This window comes from Anopheles merus, unplaced genomic scaffold (genome assembly GCF_017562075.2).
Source record: "Anopheles merus strain MAF unplaced genomic scaffold, AmerM5.1 LNR4000193, whole genome shotgun sequence".
Taxonomy (NCBI): domain Eukaryota; kingdom Metazoa; phylum Arthropoda; class Insecta; order Diptera; family Culicidae; genus Anopheles; species Anopheles merus.
In genome coordinates, this window is record NW_024427773.1 from 15119 (window position 1) to 36203 (window position 21085).

The 21085-nt window shown below is 47.3% G+C and overlaps 1 protein-coding gene across 1 annotated transcript; it reads right to left on the reverse strand.

The window, feature by feature from the left end:
- Positions 1-4344: 4344 nt before the first annotated feature.
- Positions 4345-20982, reverse strand: LOC121601823 (serine/threonine kinase NLK-like). Its single transcript, XM_041930627.1, has 3 exons — positions 20671-20982; positions 17781-18527; positions 4345-5728 (listed from the first exon to the last, which is right to left on the reverse strand). Exons 2-3 carry the CDS (start codon positions 17978-17980, stop codon positions 5725-5727), a joined length of 204 nt encoding a protein of 67 aa, XP_041786561.1. The 5' UTR covers positions 17981-18527; positions 20671-20982; the 3' UTR covers positions 4345-5724.
- Between the last annotated feature and the right edge of the window lie 103 nt (positions 20983-21085).

A 21085-nucleotide genomic window follows, 5' to 3' on the forward strand; every position in this document is an offset into this window, starting at 1 on the left:
GAGAGGATTAACGTCAGCAAAAATAAAAAAGAAGCCCAACCGCCAAGCCACACGAGGCACGAACGTGACACTTGAAGAGTCGATGCACCAACAACTGGGTGTATGTGCACCACCACCACCACCACCACCACCACCCCTCAGAGACAGTCCAGAGCCTGGGAGTTTCACAATGTTTACTGGACACAATTGTCCGGACTGGATTTACATTCAAGCCTGCCGAGCGGGCACATACACTCACATGCAGCCATCTAAGCACGTTAAACGTGTGTCTGTCTGTGTGGACCGTTGCATTTAAACGGTCGTTTCGCATGGAGGCACACACAATGAAAAAACATGGTGGATTTTCAGTGCAACGCGTCGATGCACCCGGGCACGAGCAGCAGCACCGCAAGCGTGAACGTGTCTATCCTTCATCCAAAATTGACGGCTACCAGCAGGACCTTTTTAAAAAGCGGCGTACCTAAAAAACGGTAAGAGCATGTTGTGTGCAATCTATTAATAGCAAAACACTCCCAAAAGCTGTGTCTAGCGACTGGACAGAACTGGATTAATGTGAACAGAAACACTGTTTTCCGAAATACATTCAGACACACTCATTCGTGTTGTGTGTTAAGTGTAACAAAACGGATAGATTTCCATGGGTTGTTTTTTGGCCCCTTAGTTTCCCTCTCCCAGCATGCACGATCCAAGGATAAAGCGAAGTCGACGATACATCCGCCCGCAGTGCCAACGTAGCAGCCTCTTCTAGCCACCCGCTCCCGGGCACAGGGCTTGCGTGAGGATCGAATATCCGATACTTCCTGTCAAACGCTGTCAAAACCCCCGTACCACCATTACGGGGTACCATTAGGGGTTACGGGTACACACTTTGTACCAACTTTGAACATTCTCAGCCATCGCTCGATGTACCGACGTATGGTTGTTTTCAAGAAAAACATTCGGATCACTTGGTTTACTTTCAGTTTCATGTACACTTCATCTCCCGTGGCATAAGAGCTGACACTCCTGGTAGAGAAGTTTGAAGTCCAATGTTTTCCTTCCCGGTGGTCTATTATTTAGCACACTCACACATACACAAATTAGCTCTTAACCTCCTTAAACTGTATCACTTTTCCAAGCCTTTTTGTTGTCCACCGTATCTACCTCCAGGTCAGCTTAATTTGGAACACAAAAAGAAAACCTTCCAACCCGACTTCCGGCAGCGCCCGCAACAACTTCAATTAAGATGATAATTTGAATCATGTTCTTAGCGAACAAACTTTTTTCATATTTTCCACTGACATCCATCCCGCCCGCTCATCCCATGCCCACCTCTTCCCCCACCGGTAAGCAGAAAATTTCAATTTCCCAACCACCAACCAACCGCCTTTGCTGTAATCCCGGGAACATCCCCTCAAAATGAGACGCTTTGGGCTGGGAAAATTCGACACTCGGCTAACCTAAGCAAACACAAGCTACGGCATGCCCTAGGCGGGTTTAATCGACGGGTGTGCGGGTGTGTCGGGTGCAATAAACAATGTGAAACCCTTGGGCCCGGGCTCGTTTAAAAGCCGACGAGCGGCGAAGACCCGCAACAACGGGCGCGCGAGAGAGCGTCGCGTGTGTATTTTTGGGCGACGAAGACCCTGGGAGTGCGGGGCAAGCAAAAACCAGCGCACACAGCGCACAGGACAGCCACGACTTCCATTTTCTTACGTCACGTTAGCCCGGGGGCTTGAGACAGAGTACCTTGCTGCTGCTTGTGGCTTCCGGTCCGAAAGTGGATTTTGTAGCGCCAGGCGAGAAGAAGGAGCATTGGAATTGGACCCAATTTTCCAGAAGCGCTTGCTTGGAGTGTACTCCTCGAGCAGCACAGCAGCAGCTGCTCCATCATCTTCACCGGGAAGAACTGGTGGAAAGTTGTAAAGACTTCACCCAATCATGTACACAACTACCGCCGTTCGTGTTGACTCAGAACAAGTTTCGTTGCGGCTCTCTCGCGCTCTTCCGGATTCCCGTTCAACGTTAAGTGTAGTTGGGTGTATCTGAGCTGATGTAATACTACCACCCACAACACACAGACCGGTAAGTAACGCGACCAAACAGCGCCAAGGATGCTGCCCCGGACCCGTGGAAAGCGTGCAGCACACAAACTTTTTCCAAATCCTCGATTATCTCTCTCCTCTTCCAACAGTATCGTTGATCAAACGAAATGCTTCTTTAAATTCATTTTACGCTAAGCACGGGAAGGAGGATTTGTGGATAGCTTTGTATTCCACGCACAAACACGTACACATTTACCGGATAAAGATCTTCCCGGGACAGAAGAAATCCAAGAGAGAAAAAATATATCCAGCAAACCAAGAAGGAGCATGAACGAGAACCTACACCGCACATGTGTCACGCAGGCAGAGCGGACCTTACGGCGGACCTTTTTTATGCTTCTTGCTTGCCCCCTTAAATGCTCTTTCAATCAATAGCAAACCGAAAATCAATCCCGAAACCCGATGAATAATAAATATCATGTTTTGTTGTTGAGAAAAATCGACATCATCCAACAATCTTCCGCTCAACAAGATAGGCGCACAGAAATAAAAACGTTTTACAATCATTCAAACTGAAACGTGGAAAAAGGGAAAAAAGGGCAGAATGATACCAATTGGAGCACACAATCGTAAGAGCTCCTTTGCTCTCTTTATTTATCTCTTCTTCCCGCGGGTCTCGGTGGCTCATCAAACCGCCTTCTTGTTGTTTTTTTTTTTCTCTCTCTCTCACTAGGCCCAAAAACCACACTGCACACAATTCCACCTTCATGAAACGGTTCGATGAAGCTGAAACAGCAACTTGAAGGTGAATCCCGTGGGTAACCTGTGTGTGTTTGTGTGTCAGTTGTTTCTTGAACTCTTAAACGGCCGCGGTACGCGGGAAATTGATACCGAGATGCTTTTGTGGTAAAAGCAAAGAACATATATATAGAGAGAGCGCACAAGTAAACGATCTAGCTCCATGAAACTCTCACACTTTTGAGGTTCTATTCCCATTGCCCATTGCCGACCAGACCAGGGACGAGGAAAGTTGTTGGACCTCGATAATTAGCTCGTAAGGTTTCGGTAACGCAGCCAAACAGCGCCTCACCGTTTCAAAACTCTCGGCGCAATCCGGGGAGTTTACGAACGAAGACAACCCACCCTTAAGGTTGGGGGGAAGAAAGCAAGCTCCATGAGAAGAAAATGGAACTTGTTTGGCCTCCCCCGGGAAGGGGATATACAGAGTCTTCCCACGGGACAATAAAATTGAAACTGGTAAGATTCAATCGTTTCGATTGATTTCAGCCTGCAACAAACCGTTCCAGCAGGAACTGCCCCTTTAATGAACAAATACAACACAGAACGATGGGGGAGAGAAGGAAACCAAAACAACCAGCATGATGGCAACGCGGCCAGAGCACTACTACGGGAATGGTTCATTGATGAGAACTTCCCAAAGGCAAGAGGGGGCAAGCCTTTTCCCGATTTCTATTGCATTTTGAAGCCTTGTCGTAAGCCTTGTAACACATCTGTTGCCCTTATTTCGGCTCGCGAGCGTTTAATAATAGGTCCCCTTTGCTACAACAATGACTTCCCGAGCTACAGTTTCCCACTTGCACGGGGAGACACACAGCAGTGCTACTAGACATCGGAAATTGAAACTGGAAAATTTGTTTCCCTCTTTTTTGATACGGTCGCAACGAACAGCCCATGGAAGGGATTAATCCTGGCAACACGCGACTCATCAACTCGATCAGCGGCATTGAGTGGCGAGAAAGTACGGAAAACTGTCCCCTTCTGATTTCCCACTGGCCCCTGCCACGTTCCATGAAGCAGTCCTAACCGACGCAGGGCCCTGCTGCAGGGTCTTGCGGGTTCATCATCAACAGCTGGTCCCCGACAAACGTTAGTGCCTTCGTTTTCTCTCTCTCACTCACTCACTCACTCACTCTCTCTCTCTCTCTCTCTCTCTCTCTCTCTCTCTCTCTCTCTTCTACTTTAGCTTCGTTCTCCACCACCCCGGGGAAAACCAACTCTAATCGGAACCGAAGCCTACGGAACGTTTGCTATCCAACAAAACCCCGGCGGCTGACAAGAACTCAACCGAAACGATGCCGCTGCTGCTGCTGTTCCAACGTGTTCCACAACAGCCCAGCAACCGTTCGCACCAGTTCTCGTTCTTGTGAATGCACACGCACACACATAGGCCCTACGACCAGAGGAACAACCTCGCTGGAAACCCGTGCGCCCCTTGTCGGGCATCGCAACCTCGTAGGGCGCACACAAACACACACAAACTCAACGGGAGCCGGGGAAATATGCTGTAATGAAGAACTCCGCGACTGGTGGTAAAGGGAAATACATTTTTAGGTTTTTTGTGAGGGTGCCTGTCGCTGCCTGTCGTCGCATCCTCACAGCGAGTAGTTGCCACCATAAAGCGCACTGTAAGGCTTCTGCACTGTCCCTCGGTGTCAGTCAGCCAGGGGAGAGAATCTTCATTCCACCGTACGCGTACACACACACGCGCGCACGCAGCAAACAGAACGTTCGTTGTCCCTTCTTCAACCGTTGTCGTCCCTTTTTTTGGGGGGTTTTGTTGTGCTGGTGGTGCATGGAGAGTCACGTTCGATTTTATCCTGGCTCTGGAGATATTTCGTTCATCTGTTCGCTCTCTCGCTCTCTCTGGCTTGATTCTCCCTTTCAGTTTTGGCAGCAGTTGGGCCCGTTTTCCGCCTTCCTTCCAGGGTTTGCCAGGGGGCTCCCTCACACGATCTCTCTCGCTCTCTCTCTCTTTCCTTGCTTACGAGAGCAATCGGTAAGTTCGGGCCCGATGTCGACGGGCGTCCCCCATAACCATAACCAGCGCCATAAGTGCGCAGTGAACCACTGCACACTTGAACAGGCCATTCCTCCCCTGTCCCTTTCTCCCTTCGTCTACGGAAACTTCCACCCCGATACGATTGGAAGGCAACATGATGATAATAGGGGGAGAATTGAGGGAAACAAAAAGTCTACAAAAACGCAACACCGCACCTCGCGGCTCGAGTTCAATACACTCTGTAACGCGCTCTGTGTGTATGTGTGTCTGCATGTTTATGCTGCTTCCTTCTTCCCTTACCGAAAAAGCATTAAAAAACGGACACGCCGATAATCGGCGGCCGAGTTCTAGCGCGGCCTCTGGTTCTAATGGTTGCTGTTCTACTACCGGTAAGGCTCGCACGGGACGCGCGAGGCCTACCAAACGCGTCATCGTTCGTCGTCGCTGGCTGGTCCGTGTTGGGGGGAGTTTTCGATCCGAGTTTTCGCTTCTCGTTGGTAAGGGCCTGTACGCGGCCAGCCCTTCGCAATGCCTTTGGCGTGTACGGAATACCCTAAAACAATCCCATCGCGCTCATTGCGTGTAGCGTAAGAGCCGTGCTGATGGGAGTGGGAAGTGTTGCTAGTCTCGTTGCTGGTAGTGTACTGGATTTTGATTTCTTCCGGGACGTTCTGGAATTGGCATGCTGTTGCGATTCTTCGCTCAAACACGAGTTGGTACGAGAGAATCATCCGCATCCTAATCAACGCCAGACTCATTATTATTGGCCGTTTTGTGTGTGTGGCGTAGGCTAGAATTCGTCCCTTTGTACTCTGGGCCCAATAATCTACCCCAACAGACGCATCGCTTCCTTCTCCAAAACGTTCCGAGTGAGCTTATGTTTGTATCAAGACGTACAACTTACCTAAAAGTAGAAGAGAAGAAAAAACAACAAATACTTTAATAAACAGAAAACAAAACAGAAACACAATATTATAAAAACTAGAGAAGCAAATAGTAAAGGATCAGTCCCTCCCTTCCTTGCTTGCCCATTGCCTTCCCGCAAAATGTACATAAAAAATATACTCATCTCACAGCCCCACAGACTAACACCACCTCCTTCGCCACAGAGAGCCAGTCAGCAACCAGACCTATGCAGCTGCTGGAGAAAGATTGCGTCACAAAAACACACAATCGTCATCTGCAGAGTAACTCTATCCCGCAGTGCCTGTGTCCATGTGCCTGCAAAGGCACGCGGAGGCGGGCATCCTATTGCGGAAGAAACTCATTTCTTTCCAGCAACGTCAGAACATTATGCATTTCCCTTCAGAAACACAGGGCAACAAGCGACAGAAGGGGGAGAAGACAGCGCTACACTGTCAGTCAAGAGCTGGTTGGGCCCCGCGCGCTGTGTTGACAAATTAAAGGTTTAATTGTTGCTGACACTTTACCACGGCAAGCATACCGAGGCTACTGTTTTTACACGGCACTGCTGCTCAGAGAGTCATTACGGGTTTAAAGGAAGCAGTAGTTGTTTATGCCCACTCTTTCAACCTTAAAAAGGGGTTTAAATTAACAGCCGTTGGAAAAAATACAGAAACAAAGTAGTTAAAGCTGTTTCCTTCTTCATAAAACGGTTTTGTCTTTCTATACGAGCACAATGACTTCCCTCCATGGCATATTGATTTGTACTTCATCGTGCCTGCTGCTGATGCTTCCCAATGGCACCCTACACACACAGCACACACGCACGTACCTTACCGCTTCCGTTTATGCAAAGTGCTTCTGCTGCTTCTTCCTCTTGCTGCTTCATGTCAAATAGAAGCCCGAAAATACCCGAAGTAAACTTCCAGTCCTCTTCCGTTCAAATTCTCTACTCCCTCTTGCCCCACCGTTTTTTGGAAAGATGCCGCATCGATTCTGCCGAACTTCATCTCGCATCATCAAAACACAATGCCAACACCGAACCGACCGTCTGCTGAAAGAGGAAACGGTGGCCGATGCTACGTGCAGCATAATAATAAGGCCAAACATAGACATCTCCGCGCAGCTCAGAATAGGAAGTTCCGCGACAGAAACGACCGCGCGGCGGGCTTCACTTATCGATTCTTCGCAGTTCTTCGCGTGCTCTCTGGCTGTCTCTTTCACTGCTGCCACAAGCCTAACACACGAGCAACTGCAGCAAAAAAAAAAAAAACTGCGGACCTTTACCGGCAAGGATAGGCGAAATATTATTGCCCATTAGTCGCCCATAAGTGCCGGGGCATTAGTGTGGAAGCACAACGCGTCGTTGCCCGGGGACAAAGAGCTCCAATGTGCGGCACATGTCCATTATCAGGCTGGCATGCAGACAGCTTCCGAAAACGTGCGGCTGATTCAGCAAATTGGAGGGCGACAAAAAAGCCTTTTCCCCACTTGGGCCTGACCGGACCGGCTTTATAAAGACAAATATGAATATGAACACTTTCTGCTCATCCCTCCCGAGAGCAGCCTGGAACCGAAAGAACGGGACTGGACGTTCCCAGCGTTTCTCATTGTCCCGGGAGATCCCTTTTTGGCATCTCCCAAAACCCCGAATCTAGCGACGTAAACAGGTAGAAGCACACCCAGGAGGACCCAGGGCAAAACGATTGGCAAAACGGTTCAACCAGCCCTGCACCATCACCACCAGAGCAAGCTAGGCGATAAATTTGTGTTATGGATTGTGTCCCTTTTCTCCCAGTCTGCATTTGGACGCACCTTCGGGCCTGGAAGTTGTTTGGTAGAATTCAAAATAGAACCTCTCCATTCAAAGCGGCTTCAAGGAAAGGAAGCTTATTTTTGAATGGCACTGGTCAGAGAGATAGAGAGAGAGAGAACCCAAAGATTCTGAGGAGAAAGAAAGTGATGATGTCCCCAAAATTATCAAATATTTTCCCTTTAACCTAAACTGCAAGTACTTTTCACAACGGGAACTTAAACAAAAAGGACTGTACACTTCGGACCACGGGAACGAACCAATGCTCAGGTGCTTGTACCGGACACTCTTCTGCTCTGCACCTCTGTTTGGGGTGTCTGGTGATGATTTATCTTCGTTGGATATCAACTTCAACCCGTACACACTCCCGCCTGGACGTTTTAGTCCAATGTTAACGACCGGAAAGGTCAACCAACCATAAAGCACGCTGACTGGCTGATGGCTGTGTATATTTTATTAAATGCCTGTCTTGCCTTTGCACCCAAAATTCGGGACGGAGGAAGGAAAAGGACGAATTTTTTAAAACAGTTTTTAAGGAGCGCGCTATAAACCATTGCCAAAGTGGAGTTTTGTAATAAAAGTTCGGGGAAGGTAACGTGGTGTGAGCATTCCAACAACTTTTCGGTTAAGTGTCAGCAGTTGAAGATGGAACAAACCCTCGCTCAACGGTAAGGATGGATAATCGATCCGGCATTCATCCTCTTTGTATAATAGTGTATGTGTGGGAGAGTCTTTAAGTTCCTTGTCGACAACAATGAAGGACGGGAGAATGATGTTAAAAATAGCTTCCATTCTGTATTCAATGCTGTCGCCGTTTGCTCTTTACCGAGGAGTAGCAGCAGCTTAAGCACAGTCAGAGAGCCATCATTCAAACGCGATCCATGCTCCATCCCAACTCACTAGAATCGATTCTTCCGGAGCACCGCAGCAAAAGTGGGGAATAACATTAAAACCATCGTCTTTGGGCGTGATTTACCGGAACACGGCATAAAGCTCATTCCCTCCGCTAATGTCCTAGGGAGGAATGATGCAGTTTTCATTGTGCTTTTGTTGTGTAGTTGCTAAACAAACAACAGCAACAACATCCTTCGCTCAGCTTCGGACCAGTGTGTGCTTCACGAACAATTTCATCTTGCAACGGTGGTGTGCACTACTATTCATCCCTATTATGCTCGGTAGCAATAGTTAGCTATAAAGAGCGGAAAAAAGAATTAAAAAAATCCACACCACCAACACTACCTCCAGGAAGGACACGCCACCACCAGGGATGCAGAGTACAGAAGGGAGCGCGCGCGCGTCTATTAGCCAGAGTGAGTAACTGTGTGCAACGGTGCAGAAAATGGAACAATAAGCTATGGCGCTTTTCCCCTCACCAAAACACGCTCAGTCATTCCCGGCAGGTTGTGTTGTGTTTTATGCTTTAACTTCACCGAACTTGGAAGTACAGTACTGCACAGTGAAGGCCAAACGAATGTAATGGAATCCAACTAGGTACGGAGTGCATTTAGGTATTCGAATCATTTCCTCCCTCTTTGAAAATTCATGTAAAATGCACTACAGAAATCTTTTAACTACTGCTTTGGGATTGAATTCGTTCGCTCTGTGAATCAACTAGCGACTCACTCTTGATTCGTTTCAGTCTGAGTAAGTCGCTAGTCAGCACAAAATCTCTGTGAATGAGAATCGACAGTTCGTACAGTTCTTTCAAGCGAGTTAACGAACTACGTTCTCCAAATTGTTTGAGTTCAGTTCGTTCGTTCGTTCGTTCGCCTAGAAGTGGTTGAAGCCCGTGGAATCACTGATAATCGGAAGTACAAATGAATGATGACTTGCTTGCACAAATTTTTGGCAGCTTATCAGACTGCCCAAACACTGGGCAGAAGAACAAAAAATCTACCGTTCACGTTCAGTTCGTTTATAAAAATAATCCGATTCATATAAGTTCTTCAAAAACGAATGATTTTCCTAATTCTGGTTGATCGCTTCCTAGAGGTGTACCCCAATAAACAGAACCGTACAATTCAATCAGTTCATTCCAAAGAACGAACGAACTACGTTAATCGAATCAACGTTCATCGGTTCTTAATAGATTATAACATACTAAGTTGTTAATAAAAAGAACATCCTACTCGTCTAAATGAAGAACGCCCTAGTACACTAGGTCGTCCATTTCCTCCCATACAAATATGAACGTGAACCGTATGATCAGGACGTTCACAAAAATAACGTCCTACTCGTCGAAATAAAGAACTAGTTTAGAAGTAAAGTAAAGAATAGTTTTGATGGTGCATCAACTGACGTAACGTAATTAACGTAAGAATCACGATTCAGAATCAGTTAATCTAAATGAAAGCTCTAATCGGATCACGTTCATGAAAATGAACTGAACTGCCCATGCTTAGTGAATCCGTACCATCAGATCCCAACTTGTATCATTCAAATAGTCCACCCTTCTACTTTCTACTTACATCATCTCTATGACAAGTATTCAGAGCGATTTGCTTGAATTTCAATGCTGTAAAGAACTCAACGATAAACAAAATACATGCTGCTACAAGTGTAGAGTTAATGAAGCAATTCCCAAATTCAAGTTTTGAAATCAAAAATGATTGTATTGACTTGCAGGCACTTTGCACTTCACATTTCAAACGAATGTTGAATGAACACTCTTTCACTCATCCTTCAATTTTCAAGAAGGCTTAACAATTTTCGTACGTCCACTAGGAAATTAATACCAGAAGCACACACACACACACACACCACGCTGCGCACTTAAAATGTTCCGTTCAATTTGCTTGCAGCTGTCAATTAGTGTTCCGGTTACATGGCCTCCAAAGAAGAGTGCGCTTCCCCACCTCATAGCCCTTCACCGGCCATTCACACACTTCGATCCAGAGCGCTCGGGTAAAATTAATAAAAATCATCACCATATGTCAAGCGTTCTTGAAAGAATTATTGCACGCTGAAGCCTGAGCCTCGTACGGAGTGAAATGCAAAATGAATTGCATGCTGCTGGTAGTCGCCGTTCTTCGCTGGCTTCTCCCGAACAGACCAGACTCCAGTTGTCATCATCGATTCGAAATCGTACTGTGCACAAAAGCTTCTGTCCTGTCCGCGCCACACAGCTCCAAAGAGCCTACCGCCCTCCAGAGCATCCGGTTCGAAATTGAACGATGATTTATGACGTAGTATGGAAATCGAGCCAAAACCCCCGTCCGAAAAAAGCTTTTTCTGTGGTGTTCGTTGTTCTCCGATGCAGAGTTTATTTTTCACATCGATTTTCACACATGCGGTTTCCAATTCTACGTGATTCACATTTCTCCAATCTCCAATAATATGTTTCGAAGGAGTGACAAATGAATGCACTATCACCCGGGAATGATGAATGTGACAGTGTTTTCAGCGAGAACAATTTCACAACCCAAAAACCATGGCCATATTGAACAATTCTACAAGCAAACAGATACAAATCTTCAAACTGGAAGCTTTCAACACGTTCCGAGGGGCAGGCAAAGAAACAGAGAAAATGCTACACTAATTAAGGCACAAATCAATTAAATGTGCGATCCAAACCGAAAATGGCTTGCCGTTTTCTCCTCCAATGAGTTCAACACACAACGCACTAGAACTTTTTGCCATTCCCGTTCCCTGTTCTCCCTGGAACAAAGGCGCTGGAAAGGGCAAGGGCGGTAAATTGCACTTCGCGTTCGAGTGTACGCCCCAACGCACCGCGTGTCTTTGCGCAAATGATTAACGATTGCATTAATTAGACGCTTTACGCCCGAGCTGCAATTTTGTAAATCGCACTTTGTAATTATGCTTTCTCGTGTGTCTCTGGCGCACCACACTGGCGCGGGCTCGTCGTTCGGTCAGTCTGGACTCTCGTTTGTGTTTGTCTTTCGCTTGATAGCACGTTTTATCTTCTCCAAACAGAGCACCCATTTATCATAACACGTTTTGGGGGGAGGGAAGGACGGGGAAGAAAGGAGGAAGTATGCGCTTCCTTTTCAGAATGTTTCACGATCTTGTTGTTGATCCTTGTTGTTCCCGACTCGGTGCAATCGGAGGCGCAATTAAAGCGCAAGCTCTTTTTGGTGGAAAATGACAGTTTCAGTTCGTTGAGAAACATTCTCTTTAAATGCAAAATTTCTACGCAAAACAAACACATTAACTCTTGCGCATTACATTGTAATATGCCTCGCCGATTCCCGTTACACGTGTGTCGGTGATGTTCACCTTTTGCAAGTCGTGCATATCAATGCACTAGCTGTGTTTATGCGAGCACGGTCCCAGTTGCTCACAATGGAAGAAACAAGGAAACACATTAAAACATTAATCATTTCTTGCATGCTCAAAGCGTCGCTCCGTGCGCCTACCTCCTCCTTTGCATCTACCGTTGCGGATTACGATAGGAAAATAGAAGAAACTTTCAATTAAACTTCCACTCACCTCAACTCGATTGATGAGCATTTTTCTCCACACAGTGCTTCTCAGAAAACGTAGAACCACCGGGAATGACGACAGGCACTCACGTCTACAAACGCTGAATAAATTTATGCGCGGAAATTGCGCATAAAAAATTGTTGCAATTGAATTAAACAAAAAAAAAAGAAAAAAACAAACCCAACGCGGACGCGCTGCTGTTGCCTTTGCTCTTCAGCTGGCGCAGCACGAGAATGGAATAGTTGTAAACAATAACAACGCTAACCCACCAAACACCCACCGACCCCGTTGCATTCCCTTGGTGCACTACTACACGCACTGGTGTATGTACGAGTGTACGTAACGTATAGAAAGAGAGAGAGATAGATAGAGAGAGAGAGAGAGAGAGAGAGAGAGAGAGAGAGAGAGAGAGAGGGCGACAAGCGGATGATGAGGCAAACATTTAGCAGCACCTTTCGTGTGTGATAAAAATAACGCTCACCTTCCTGCCGCAATCCCCCATCACCACCTTCTACAAATGTGTGCGTTATCGATACATTCGCGCAAGCCTGGCCCGTTGTGTTGAGGTACACGCGCCTTCGGAAACGTCACGTAACGACGATCCGCTGCCGCCGCGCGAAACGCAACGCGCAAACGTTGACGAGGATTAAAGAGACGCAACGCGACGGTGGCTGACACAAACGCCAACTCGAGACGACGGGGACCACCACCACCCTCAACCACCGTATGGTCCCACCATATGGGGAGGCGACCTTTACCACACACGAGAGTGCGGTGCTGTATTTATGTGCGCGAGTGTTTGTCTACCACATAATAATAATGGTTCTTTACTACCACCATCGTAGGAGGAAATAGAAGCTAGAATTGTGCTGCCTTTCCTGCTTGTCTGTAGAATGTAGCAATAGACAGATCACATTTCCTCTTCCCGCGTGAAGCGTGTGTTGCATCGTGTTGAGATTGTTAGCTGATAGCACCCCGATCGCCCTCATGATGACACACACGCGGTTGAGGAAGGAATCGCTGAAATTGCTTCATTATGGTGGGTGTGAGCGACTTCGATTGGAAGAGAGGTGAAAAAAAAACATCGATAACGTATTTAATGGATACATTAAAAAGAATTCTCGAGGAATAATTGAGCAGTAAAGTAAAATTGATTCATGGATTTGGTTAAATTGACAATAAACTTGACCCTATCAGACCAGACTAATAGTGTAGCTAGCACCGTACGATTCCAGAACAAGACCGGTCATCGACCAAATCCAAACCAAACCACCAACAGAGAGGATTTTCTTGACGATTTTTAAACTTGTTAAAGCATCTCTTTGTGATTGTTACTAACGAATCAATCTTATTTATAACTACGGGTAACTAACACGGCCCAAAATTTCCATGCTTAAGGCAAAAAGGAAAATATATATTACACTCATACCACTGAACATACACTCATAACAAAAAGCACGTTAATCTGACAGAGGAGATATATTCAAGCGCAGTATTGTTGTACTACACACCCTCATCATCTCTTCCCCTACCAAAACTCACACACCACGCTGCTCTCTTCCGGTTGACACGACCACAGCAACTTCCTTAAGCACAACACCATCATCTTCGTGCCTTTACAAATCTTTCCTATCGCTTCTTCAGCCTGTGGGCTACATCATTCCTTCCCAAACCACCATGTATCGTATCGTACTGCTAAAAATATCCTTCCCAGCGTGTGTTACAAAGGGCCGAGGGAAGAAAATACCGACCCCTAAGCGCTTCACCGCATGCCGCACACACATCCATCAAACTATGCTCCCGATGACGCCATACGGGGCCATACAAGACACAGCCACAACTGAAACTATTTTGTCGCTCCCCCATTCTGGAAAACAGTCCTCGTGGTGTACACTGCAATTGCCATTCTTCTCAAGCTCTTTTGCGGGTGTAGGTGATTATATATGTGTGCTCGCCTCGTCACATAATTTTTCCCACTCTGCCGACCCTCCCCCTTTTACACGAACCACGGTTAATAATTGATCAAACTATCACATCATCGCAAGTGACTCTGCGCAATGATTAGTGTCCCATCTTTGGCTCAACGATTCGACCACACACAAAAGTCACCACCACTCTCTGTTGCAGGAAAAGAGACGAGCGAATGGGAAGCAAACAGACAACCGCCGCCAGATCCTGATAAGGAGAATGTCTCTCCCTCACCTCCCCGGTCATGTGTTATACATATTGATGATTTACGCAATTGAAGAGCATTCGTTAGGGTTTGTGTTTGTGCAGAAAAAAAAAACCCCGAGACACAGCGAGCAAGAAACTAGGTTATCGATAACTGCACAACAAAGCAGCTTAATTCATATTACACGACGTTTGTGAGGCGATTGTTTTTTTTTTTTTTTGCTATCATCGCGCAATCAAGTTGGGGGTGATGGGTAGCATGAGGAACAGAGAAAGAGACAAAGACAGAGAGAGTAAGATATTACAAAGATCACGTTGAACACTCATTAATTCGCTGGAACTTCCTAACCCCATTCAAACAGCGTAAAACGTGATCTCCTCCGTAGAATTGGCGTCGAGTGCATATGTGTGTGTGTGTGGGAGAGGCCTCTTCCTTAGGCTCAGAAATAGAAATCTCAATTACCTGTTCCGAACTACGCGGAATGAATAATTAGACAAACCACAAATTGTCGTCCCCACACATTCAAACACACGAATTGATTCGTTTCACGCGGTTATCAAACACGCTTCGCTTCGTCGAGCGTACCTTAGAATATCTCAATAAAAAGCAACATTGTGTCGGGAATACATCCACCTCCAACAACACGGCAAAGTGCAGTGGCGGAACTCACACTGTGCTTCCCCCTTATCCCCTATAGATAAACATCGCATGTAGGGACAGGGACGGACGATGGAGGTTTCATTTACGGCAGGCGTGACCGCGCTGGGGACCGCCAAAAAGGGTTGCCAAAAATTATCGCACGTTCAATAAAATGTTGGGAGGCGATAGCTTTCACTGGAACACGTCGATGTGTCACCGACGCATTCGACGCAGTTCCCCTTCTCAACAGGGTGGTAGTAAGGTGCTCTGGGACCGATACCAACGGGGCAGGTCTATTTTAAGTTCAGTTGTTACCTGCCTGCTTTTTTCTCCACTTGAGAACGTTCATTTTCACTCTCGCTGACACTTCCGCAGGTGATATCTTGCCGCGGTGACATATCATTTATCAAACAAACCTTCCCCTCCCCAAGCTTCACCCTCCAGATGCAAGAACTCCGTTGCACATATGTTTAATTAACACCAGACCCTCGGTAGTCGCCACACCCTGAAGTCGCGTTATCAAACCAGAGCCCAGCGTCAGGACGGTAAATATGATGGAGGATTTACGATTCGGAGGGACACATGTGTATGAAATGGGGCCAACATTCTCACTTCGATCTAGGTTATACTTAGCACCTCAAACATTCAGTTCAATGTTTAATCACAGTTCTATTCTTGAGGCACAAAGTTACTTCGAAGGAAAGTACAGTTCTTTTCATCTATTTTGGAAATGTCTCGTTAGGAAAAGATGGACAAGGTGTGTCTCCGCCGCTCTCTCTACCTAATTATGGGTGTGAAACTATCCCATCGATAGAAGGAACATTCCCGATAACCATTTGCTCAAACAGGTGTGGTAAAGGAAGGTATGTTACTGCTGGACCAAAGCTGGACCTTTAAAGACATCAAGAATTCAAACCAAAATTCCAACCATCTGACACTCACCAACACTGCCACCGTGACGCACCGTGAGCGTGTGTGAATTGCAGCAGTTGATGCTGAACGCAGAAAGTATTTCAAGGCCCACTTAGCACTTAGTTTTAAAGCGACACACACACGGGAATGTGTACGTCCATAAAGCGCGCGCGTGAACTGACAGCTGGAAGGTAACCTCATTCTCGGCAGGCTGTGACGTCCGATCGGGCGGCTGTAATGTGTACACCTTTGTACCCCACACCCTGTGCCACAAAGAAGCCGTCGTTGGGGCCGTGTCCCAATTTCTCAATCAGTCGCGCGATTCGTCTTGCTCTTCGTCCGAAAAAAAAAAAAAACGTTCACATCAGCGGTTTGTCGGCGCGAAGGAAATAAGATGAGTACCTCTCTTATCAGCCACCGTGTGTGTCGATTGCTGATTCCCCGTTTCTCTCTGGAAGCGATCAACCTTCACCTTACAATTTCCGCAAAGGCCCGGTGCGGGCAGGAGCATGAGAAGGCCAATAAGGAATCGATCGATCCGGCGCTATTTTTAAGGTTGCCCTCGGGGGATTTTGTGTGTGTGTGTGTGTGTGTGTCTGTTTGCTGTTTCTGCCATCTCTGGCTCGATTTGTTAAACAACGCGCGGGACACCACCGACTTGCCGTGGGGAATCTTCCCAAAGGGTCGACTATTTGGCACAGTTTATCGGTCGCTGTTGGCTATTTCGGTGACGTCATGCTGCTGCCGTATTGTATTGGGAAGATTCATTACGCAGGAGCAGATTAGATTCAGAAGGAAATTGGAATAAAACAAACAAACCCCTCATTTGCGTCGTTTGCCGATTCTGAGACGACAGAGAGAAAAAAGCGTAATTTAATAGCGTCATAAGTAAAGAGCGCACAGTGCCCCGTATAATGACTGTAATGGACACGGCTGTGGGAGATAAAGTCAAGCGGGAGCAGATTGATCACTTTTATCTTGAACTTTCTGTACCCGTGCCGTAACTGAGCGTAATTAAAACAATAAATCAATAATGCGCCTCCAAACAATTGGATGAATTTGTTCTTGTGAGCTGGGAAGAATGAGTTGCTGGGCGACCGTAATGGAAGTTATTGGAGCAGTAGGCTGTCATATTTACCCAAGAAGTCTTTCCCAACTAATGGAAACAAGGCAATGCGTTATCAGGGAGTAAAGACAACTTTGAAATAACTTCCAATAAGACATAGATCATGAAATTAGATAATTGTTGGGACAACTGGTTGAGCTCTGGACAAACTTAGCATGACAACTACTTGTTTGAGTCTAAAGAGACGACATTTTGGATCAATATGACACAGAGGTTCACATGCTTTACCTGATTGCCTGAGCTTGATTGGACACTTGCAGATCTATTTCTATGACTTTACGTCTTTTAGTCTGTAATAAATAGACTTCAGCGATTAAATCAAACTTTACTCCGGTTTAGAGCTACATTTTCCAGTCAAGCTACTGTTTAGGTAGTTCCCAAATTTCTTGAAGTATCTCTACTCCTAATAGACTGAACAGCACTAGCAAATGCTTACTAGATGCTCCGAGTCCCGGATGATCTTCTATTTGCTGGTTGGATTAAACGAGTGAATTGCAATTATTACCGGTAACGAACTTATCAATTCCAAGACTTTGCCCAGGAATTGGAGCATCCAAAATTTAACTCAGCAAACCACACAACGTAGATTGATTGCCCCGACCGGGACAGAGAGAGATTGATTTCTTGATTGGAGGTTTAGGGCTCTGCCAATCTCGCCACCCCTGGGGCGCACACATGACATTGAAACAGCAACAAACTAGCCAAACGCGCCCCACCAATGCTAATCCCTTATCAGTTTCCAGCAAACAGAAGTAACCGTGCAAGGTGGACGAACAAGCTTAGTCACAGCCTTGCAGCGGAATTAGGTTTGCCAAGGACGAAGGTTATCAACGGGACATTCGCAGAAAAAAGAAAAGGAACGATGGAGATGGGAAGAAGAAAACGTCATAATAAATGGATCATTTCAATCAATCGTCTCCATACATCACACACGCGCTCACACTTACCATACGACACCGAACGCGCCGTAACCGATTGGCCGATCCGGCTGGACATCCTGCGGGACGGCCGGCGGCTGGAAGTAGGGTGCGGCCGCGGCCAGGATGGCGCCCTGCGGCGCACCGGCAGCTCCTCCTTGTACCAGCGACATCGAGACACTCATGGAGACCCCCCGTGATTGCCTGGCAGGGCCACCGACAGCCGCCATTCAGCCGTTGCGCATAACCCGCGGCCGCCTTCCACCGATCCCACGCCTTACACGCACCGGTGGAGATGAGTTAAGGGGAGGGGGCGGGGGAGAAGATGCTCACACACACACACACACACTCGCGCTCGCTGTTACGGCGCTTCTACGCGATGACTCCGTGAAAAACCCCGGAAAATGTACGCGCGGAACACAATGCGGAACGCGCGAAAAACTCACTCGCTCTCACTCTTTCGCTCTCTTTCTCTTTCACTCTAAGCACAGCACAACAATAGCAATGAGGGAGGGGCGCGCCAAAGGGTTTGTTGCCTTTGTGTGTTTTCCCCTTTCGCGACTTGGGCGGCCACACACGCGGCACGCACAAATGGAAACTTTCTTTCACACACAAACACACAATATTGCACAACCACACGCGCACACGCACACACACACACGCAAGCACGCACTTCCGGAAATGTTGTAGCAGCAGGCTGCTTCTTGAACGGCTTTGCTTGCTTGGCGTTTGTTTCTATCTTTGTCTCACTTCTTCAACACACACACAGGCTGCCTGCTGAGATTCGGAGAAAAGGGAAAAGGGATTTATTTTTTTTGAAAACGCCTTTTCGCGAGTTATCTATTACGCGGAAAGATTTATATGCGTTTTTTTACAGAAATGATAAAAACATACACACACACGCGCACAGCGAGTTTGAAGATAAATATCTTTTACTACACTTTCCCCCCCCCCAAAAACGTCGAGGAAGTGCACGATGCTTGCAATGGAGCGCAACAAAATGGACACTTTTGCTTCGACGCGTTTTTTTGTGTGTTGCTTGGATGTTTGGAAGGAATTCTTTGCTTCTACTTCTTCTTCTTCTTCTTTGCACTTTCGCTTCGCACCTTTAATTTGTGCACAAATTTCGCGATGCAGGTTTACCCCCACGCATGTGTTTGTGTGTGTGTATTAATAATCAAGGTTAAGAAAGAATGGAAGCGTGAAGAAGCACAACCAGAACGGAACAATAGAGAACCATGGCAGCTCACGCATGATTTACCACGCGGGCGCATGCACACACACACACACACATACACACAGAACAGAAAGGGAATAATTGCAATGGCATTGACTGATGAAATTTTGCACTCAAGATGCGTGTGCTGTTCTGAGTCACCGCGGTCCATCGGCACGCAGCAGCAGCAGCAACAACTCAATAATACACTGTCGATGATGATGACGATGACGACAGTGAAGAGGATAGCAGATATATACAACACGCGCAGGTAAGTTTTAATTTACACAATCGTCATCGCCTCCTGGGTCGTGTTATTTGTTATTGTAATTGAGCACTTGAGCGGCGGTTTGGTGCCCCCCTTTCTTTGCGCAGGAAACTAATTTCCGCTACCGGGAGCGCAAACACCGACGACACCACAAGCGTGTTCCTTCCAACACATATATGTATCACTTTCCCTGCTTCGTCTTTCAGCCGTGTGTTCTTGGGTGGAACGGGCCCTGGTAAGGAACAGCGGAGCAGTAGAATTAAAGGCACACGCACACACACAGTTACCATGGACACGCGCTGTCCCTTTCGAATCGATGATTGCTTTTGACAGAAGATGATTCTTTCTATTTCCAACGCACAAACACACACACAAACACACGTCTCAGCCTGTCCGGTTAAGCGCAACCGGAAGCTTTCCTTCCACCGTACAAAACACACACACACACACATTAAGAAAGCACTACACGCGCAGCAAACAACGCAAAAAAAAGATAGTTTTGTCAGCTGTTTGACGGCGACGGCGACGGCAGCGTGACAGACAGCGCTCTTTGTGCGCTCGCGAAGGTCGCGAATTAGTCTCCGCCGCGTGATCCACTTTTCAACCGCGATTGAGACGGTGCGCCCGAGATAGTAAGTGTGTGAGGAAGTATTTGCGACAGCAGCACCACAGCACCACCAGCAGCAACAGCGAGCGAGCGAGCGCTTCTTGTGCCCTGAAAACACTAGAGAACGCACACACAGGCACGTACGCACGCACACAGTGTGGCCGGCAGAGAGGAGGGGGGATGGCGTTGCGTAAAAAAAAACACTAGACGGGTGGTGGTGGTGGTGGCTGTTTCTTTGCTCTTTCCTTTACCATTTGTACGGTAATTAGCAAAATCGCACGAAACACAAAGCTCAATCGTGACGGTAGATATTGTTTACACTGTACGCACTACATACAATCAGCCGTAGATAGACACACACACACACAAGCGCAAGTCGAACACAGCCGCTGGCAAAAGCAATGGGCGATTTCCTTTTTGACGAGGGTTCTAGACAACCACCAACCACCACTAACACAGCACCAACCACCACCACTACCACCATCTTTCCCCTGGATTGGGAATCCACCGACACGCACCAAGGGCTCTCACAGGGCACACGAAAGGGACGGGATGAATAAAAAAAAAACGGACAAACACCAACACAAGGGAGATGCGCCTACTTGCTTTCCCAGGGTATTGCAGCGCAGCACACACGGATGGTGTGCGAACGGAGCGACCAAAAAAAAGCCTCCTCCCTTTTCCCTTTGCCGGCCCTAAAGCTTGCTTGCGCTGGCTGACTGCCTGCCTGGATGGGTTGCCTGGGTTACGACGCGTGCATTTTCCTTCCCGTGGCCGATGGTGTGTGTGTGTGTCTTTCACTGGACGGTGACAATTTTCACTTACGCACCTTTTGCACTTGTGGTTTCACTGATTCTTCACCACACACACACAGACACGCGCGAGAACGCAACCACACAGCTAGGGGACCGGGAATGTGGTGCTGCTGTTGCCCTTTCCGGAGCCGTAGTTGGACAGAGGGTATGTGTGCAGACAGCCGCAGCAGGCACCGAGGAGGGTGGTGTTATGTTGCACGAGCACGGCCGTCTCTGTGTCGTTCGTCGTTCTAGAGATCCGTTTGTTACAATTTCCCAAACGAAGCGACACAGGTCCGCTCTCCTTGCGTGCTGGAACAATAATACAAAAAACTAGAAGCGTTTCTGGTGCGGATGACACTGTTGGGGCCAGTTCTGACAGCTGCGCCCGTGAGCGGGTGAGCGAGGCGGAATGCTACGAACATGCTGCTGTCTCGTTTGTTCGTACGT

Bases quoted from the DNA above. Each gene is read 5' to 3' on its own strand.
- LOC121601823 (XM_041930627.1), bottom strand. From the start codon at position 17,980: ATGGCGGCTGTCGGTGGCCCTGCCAGGCAATCACGGGGGGTCTCCATG.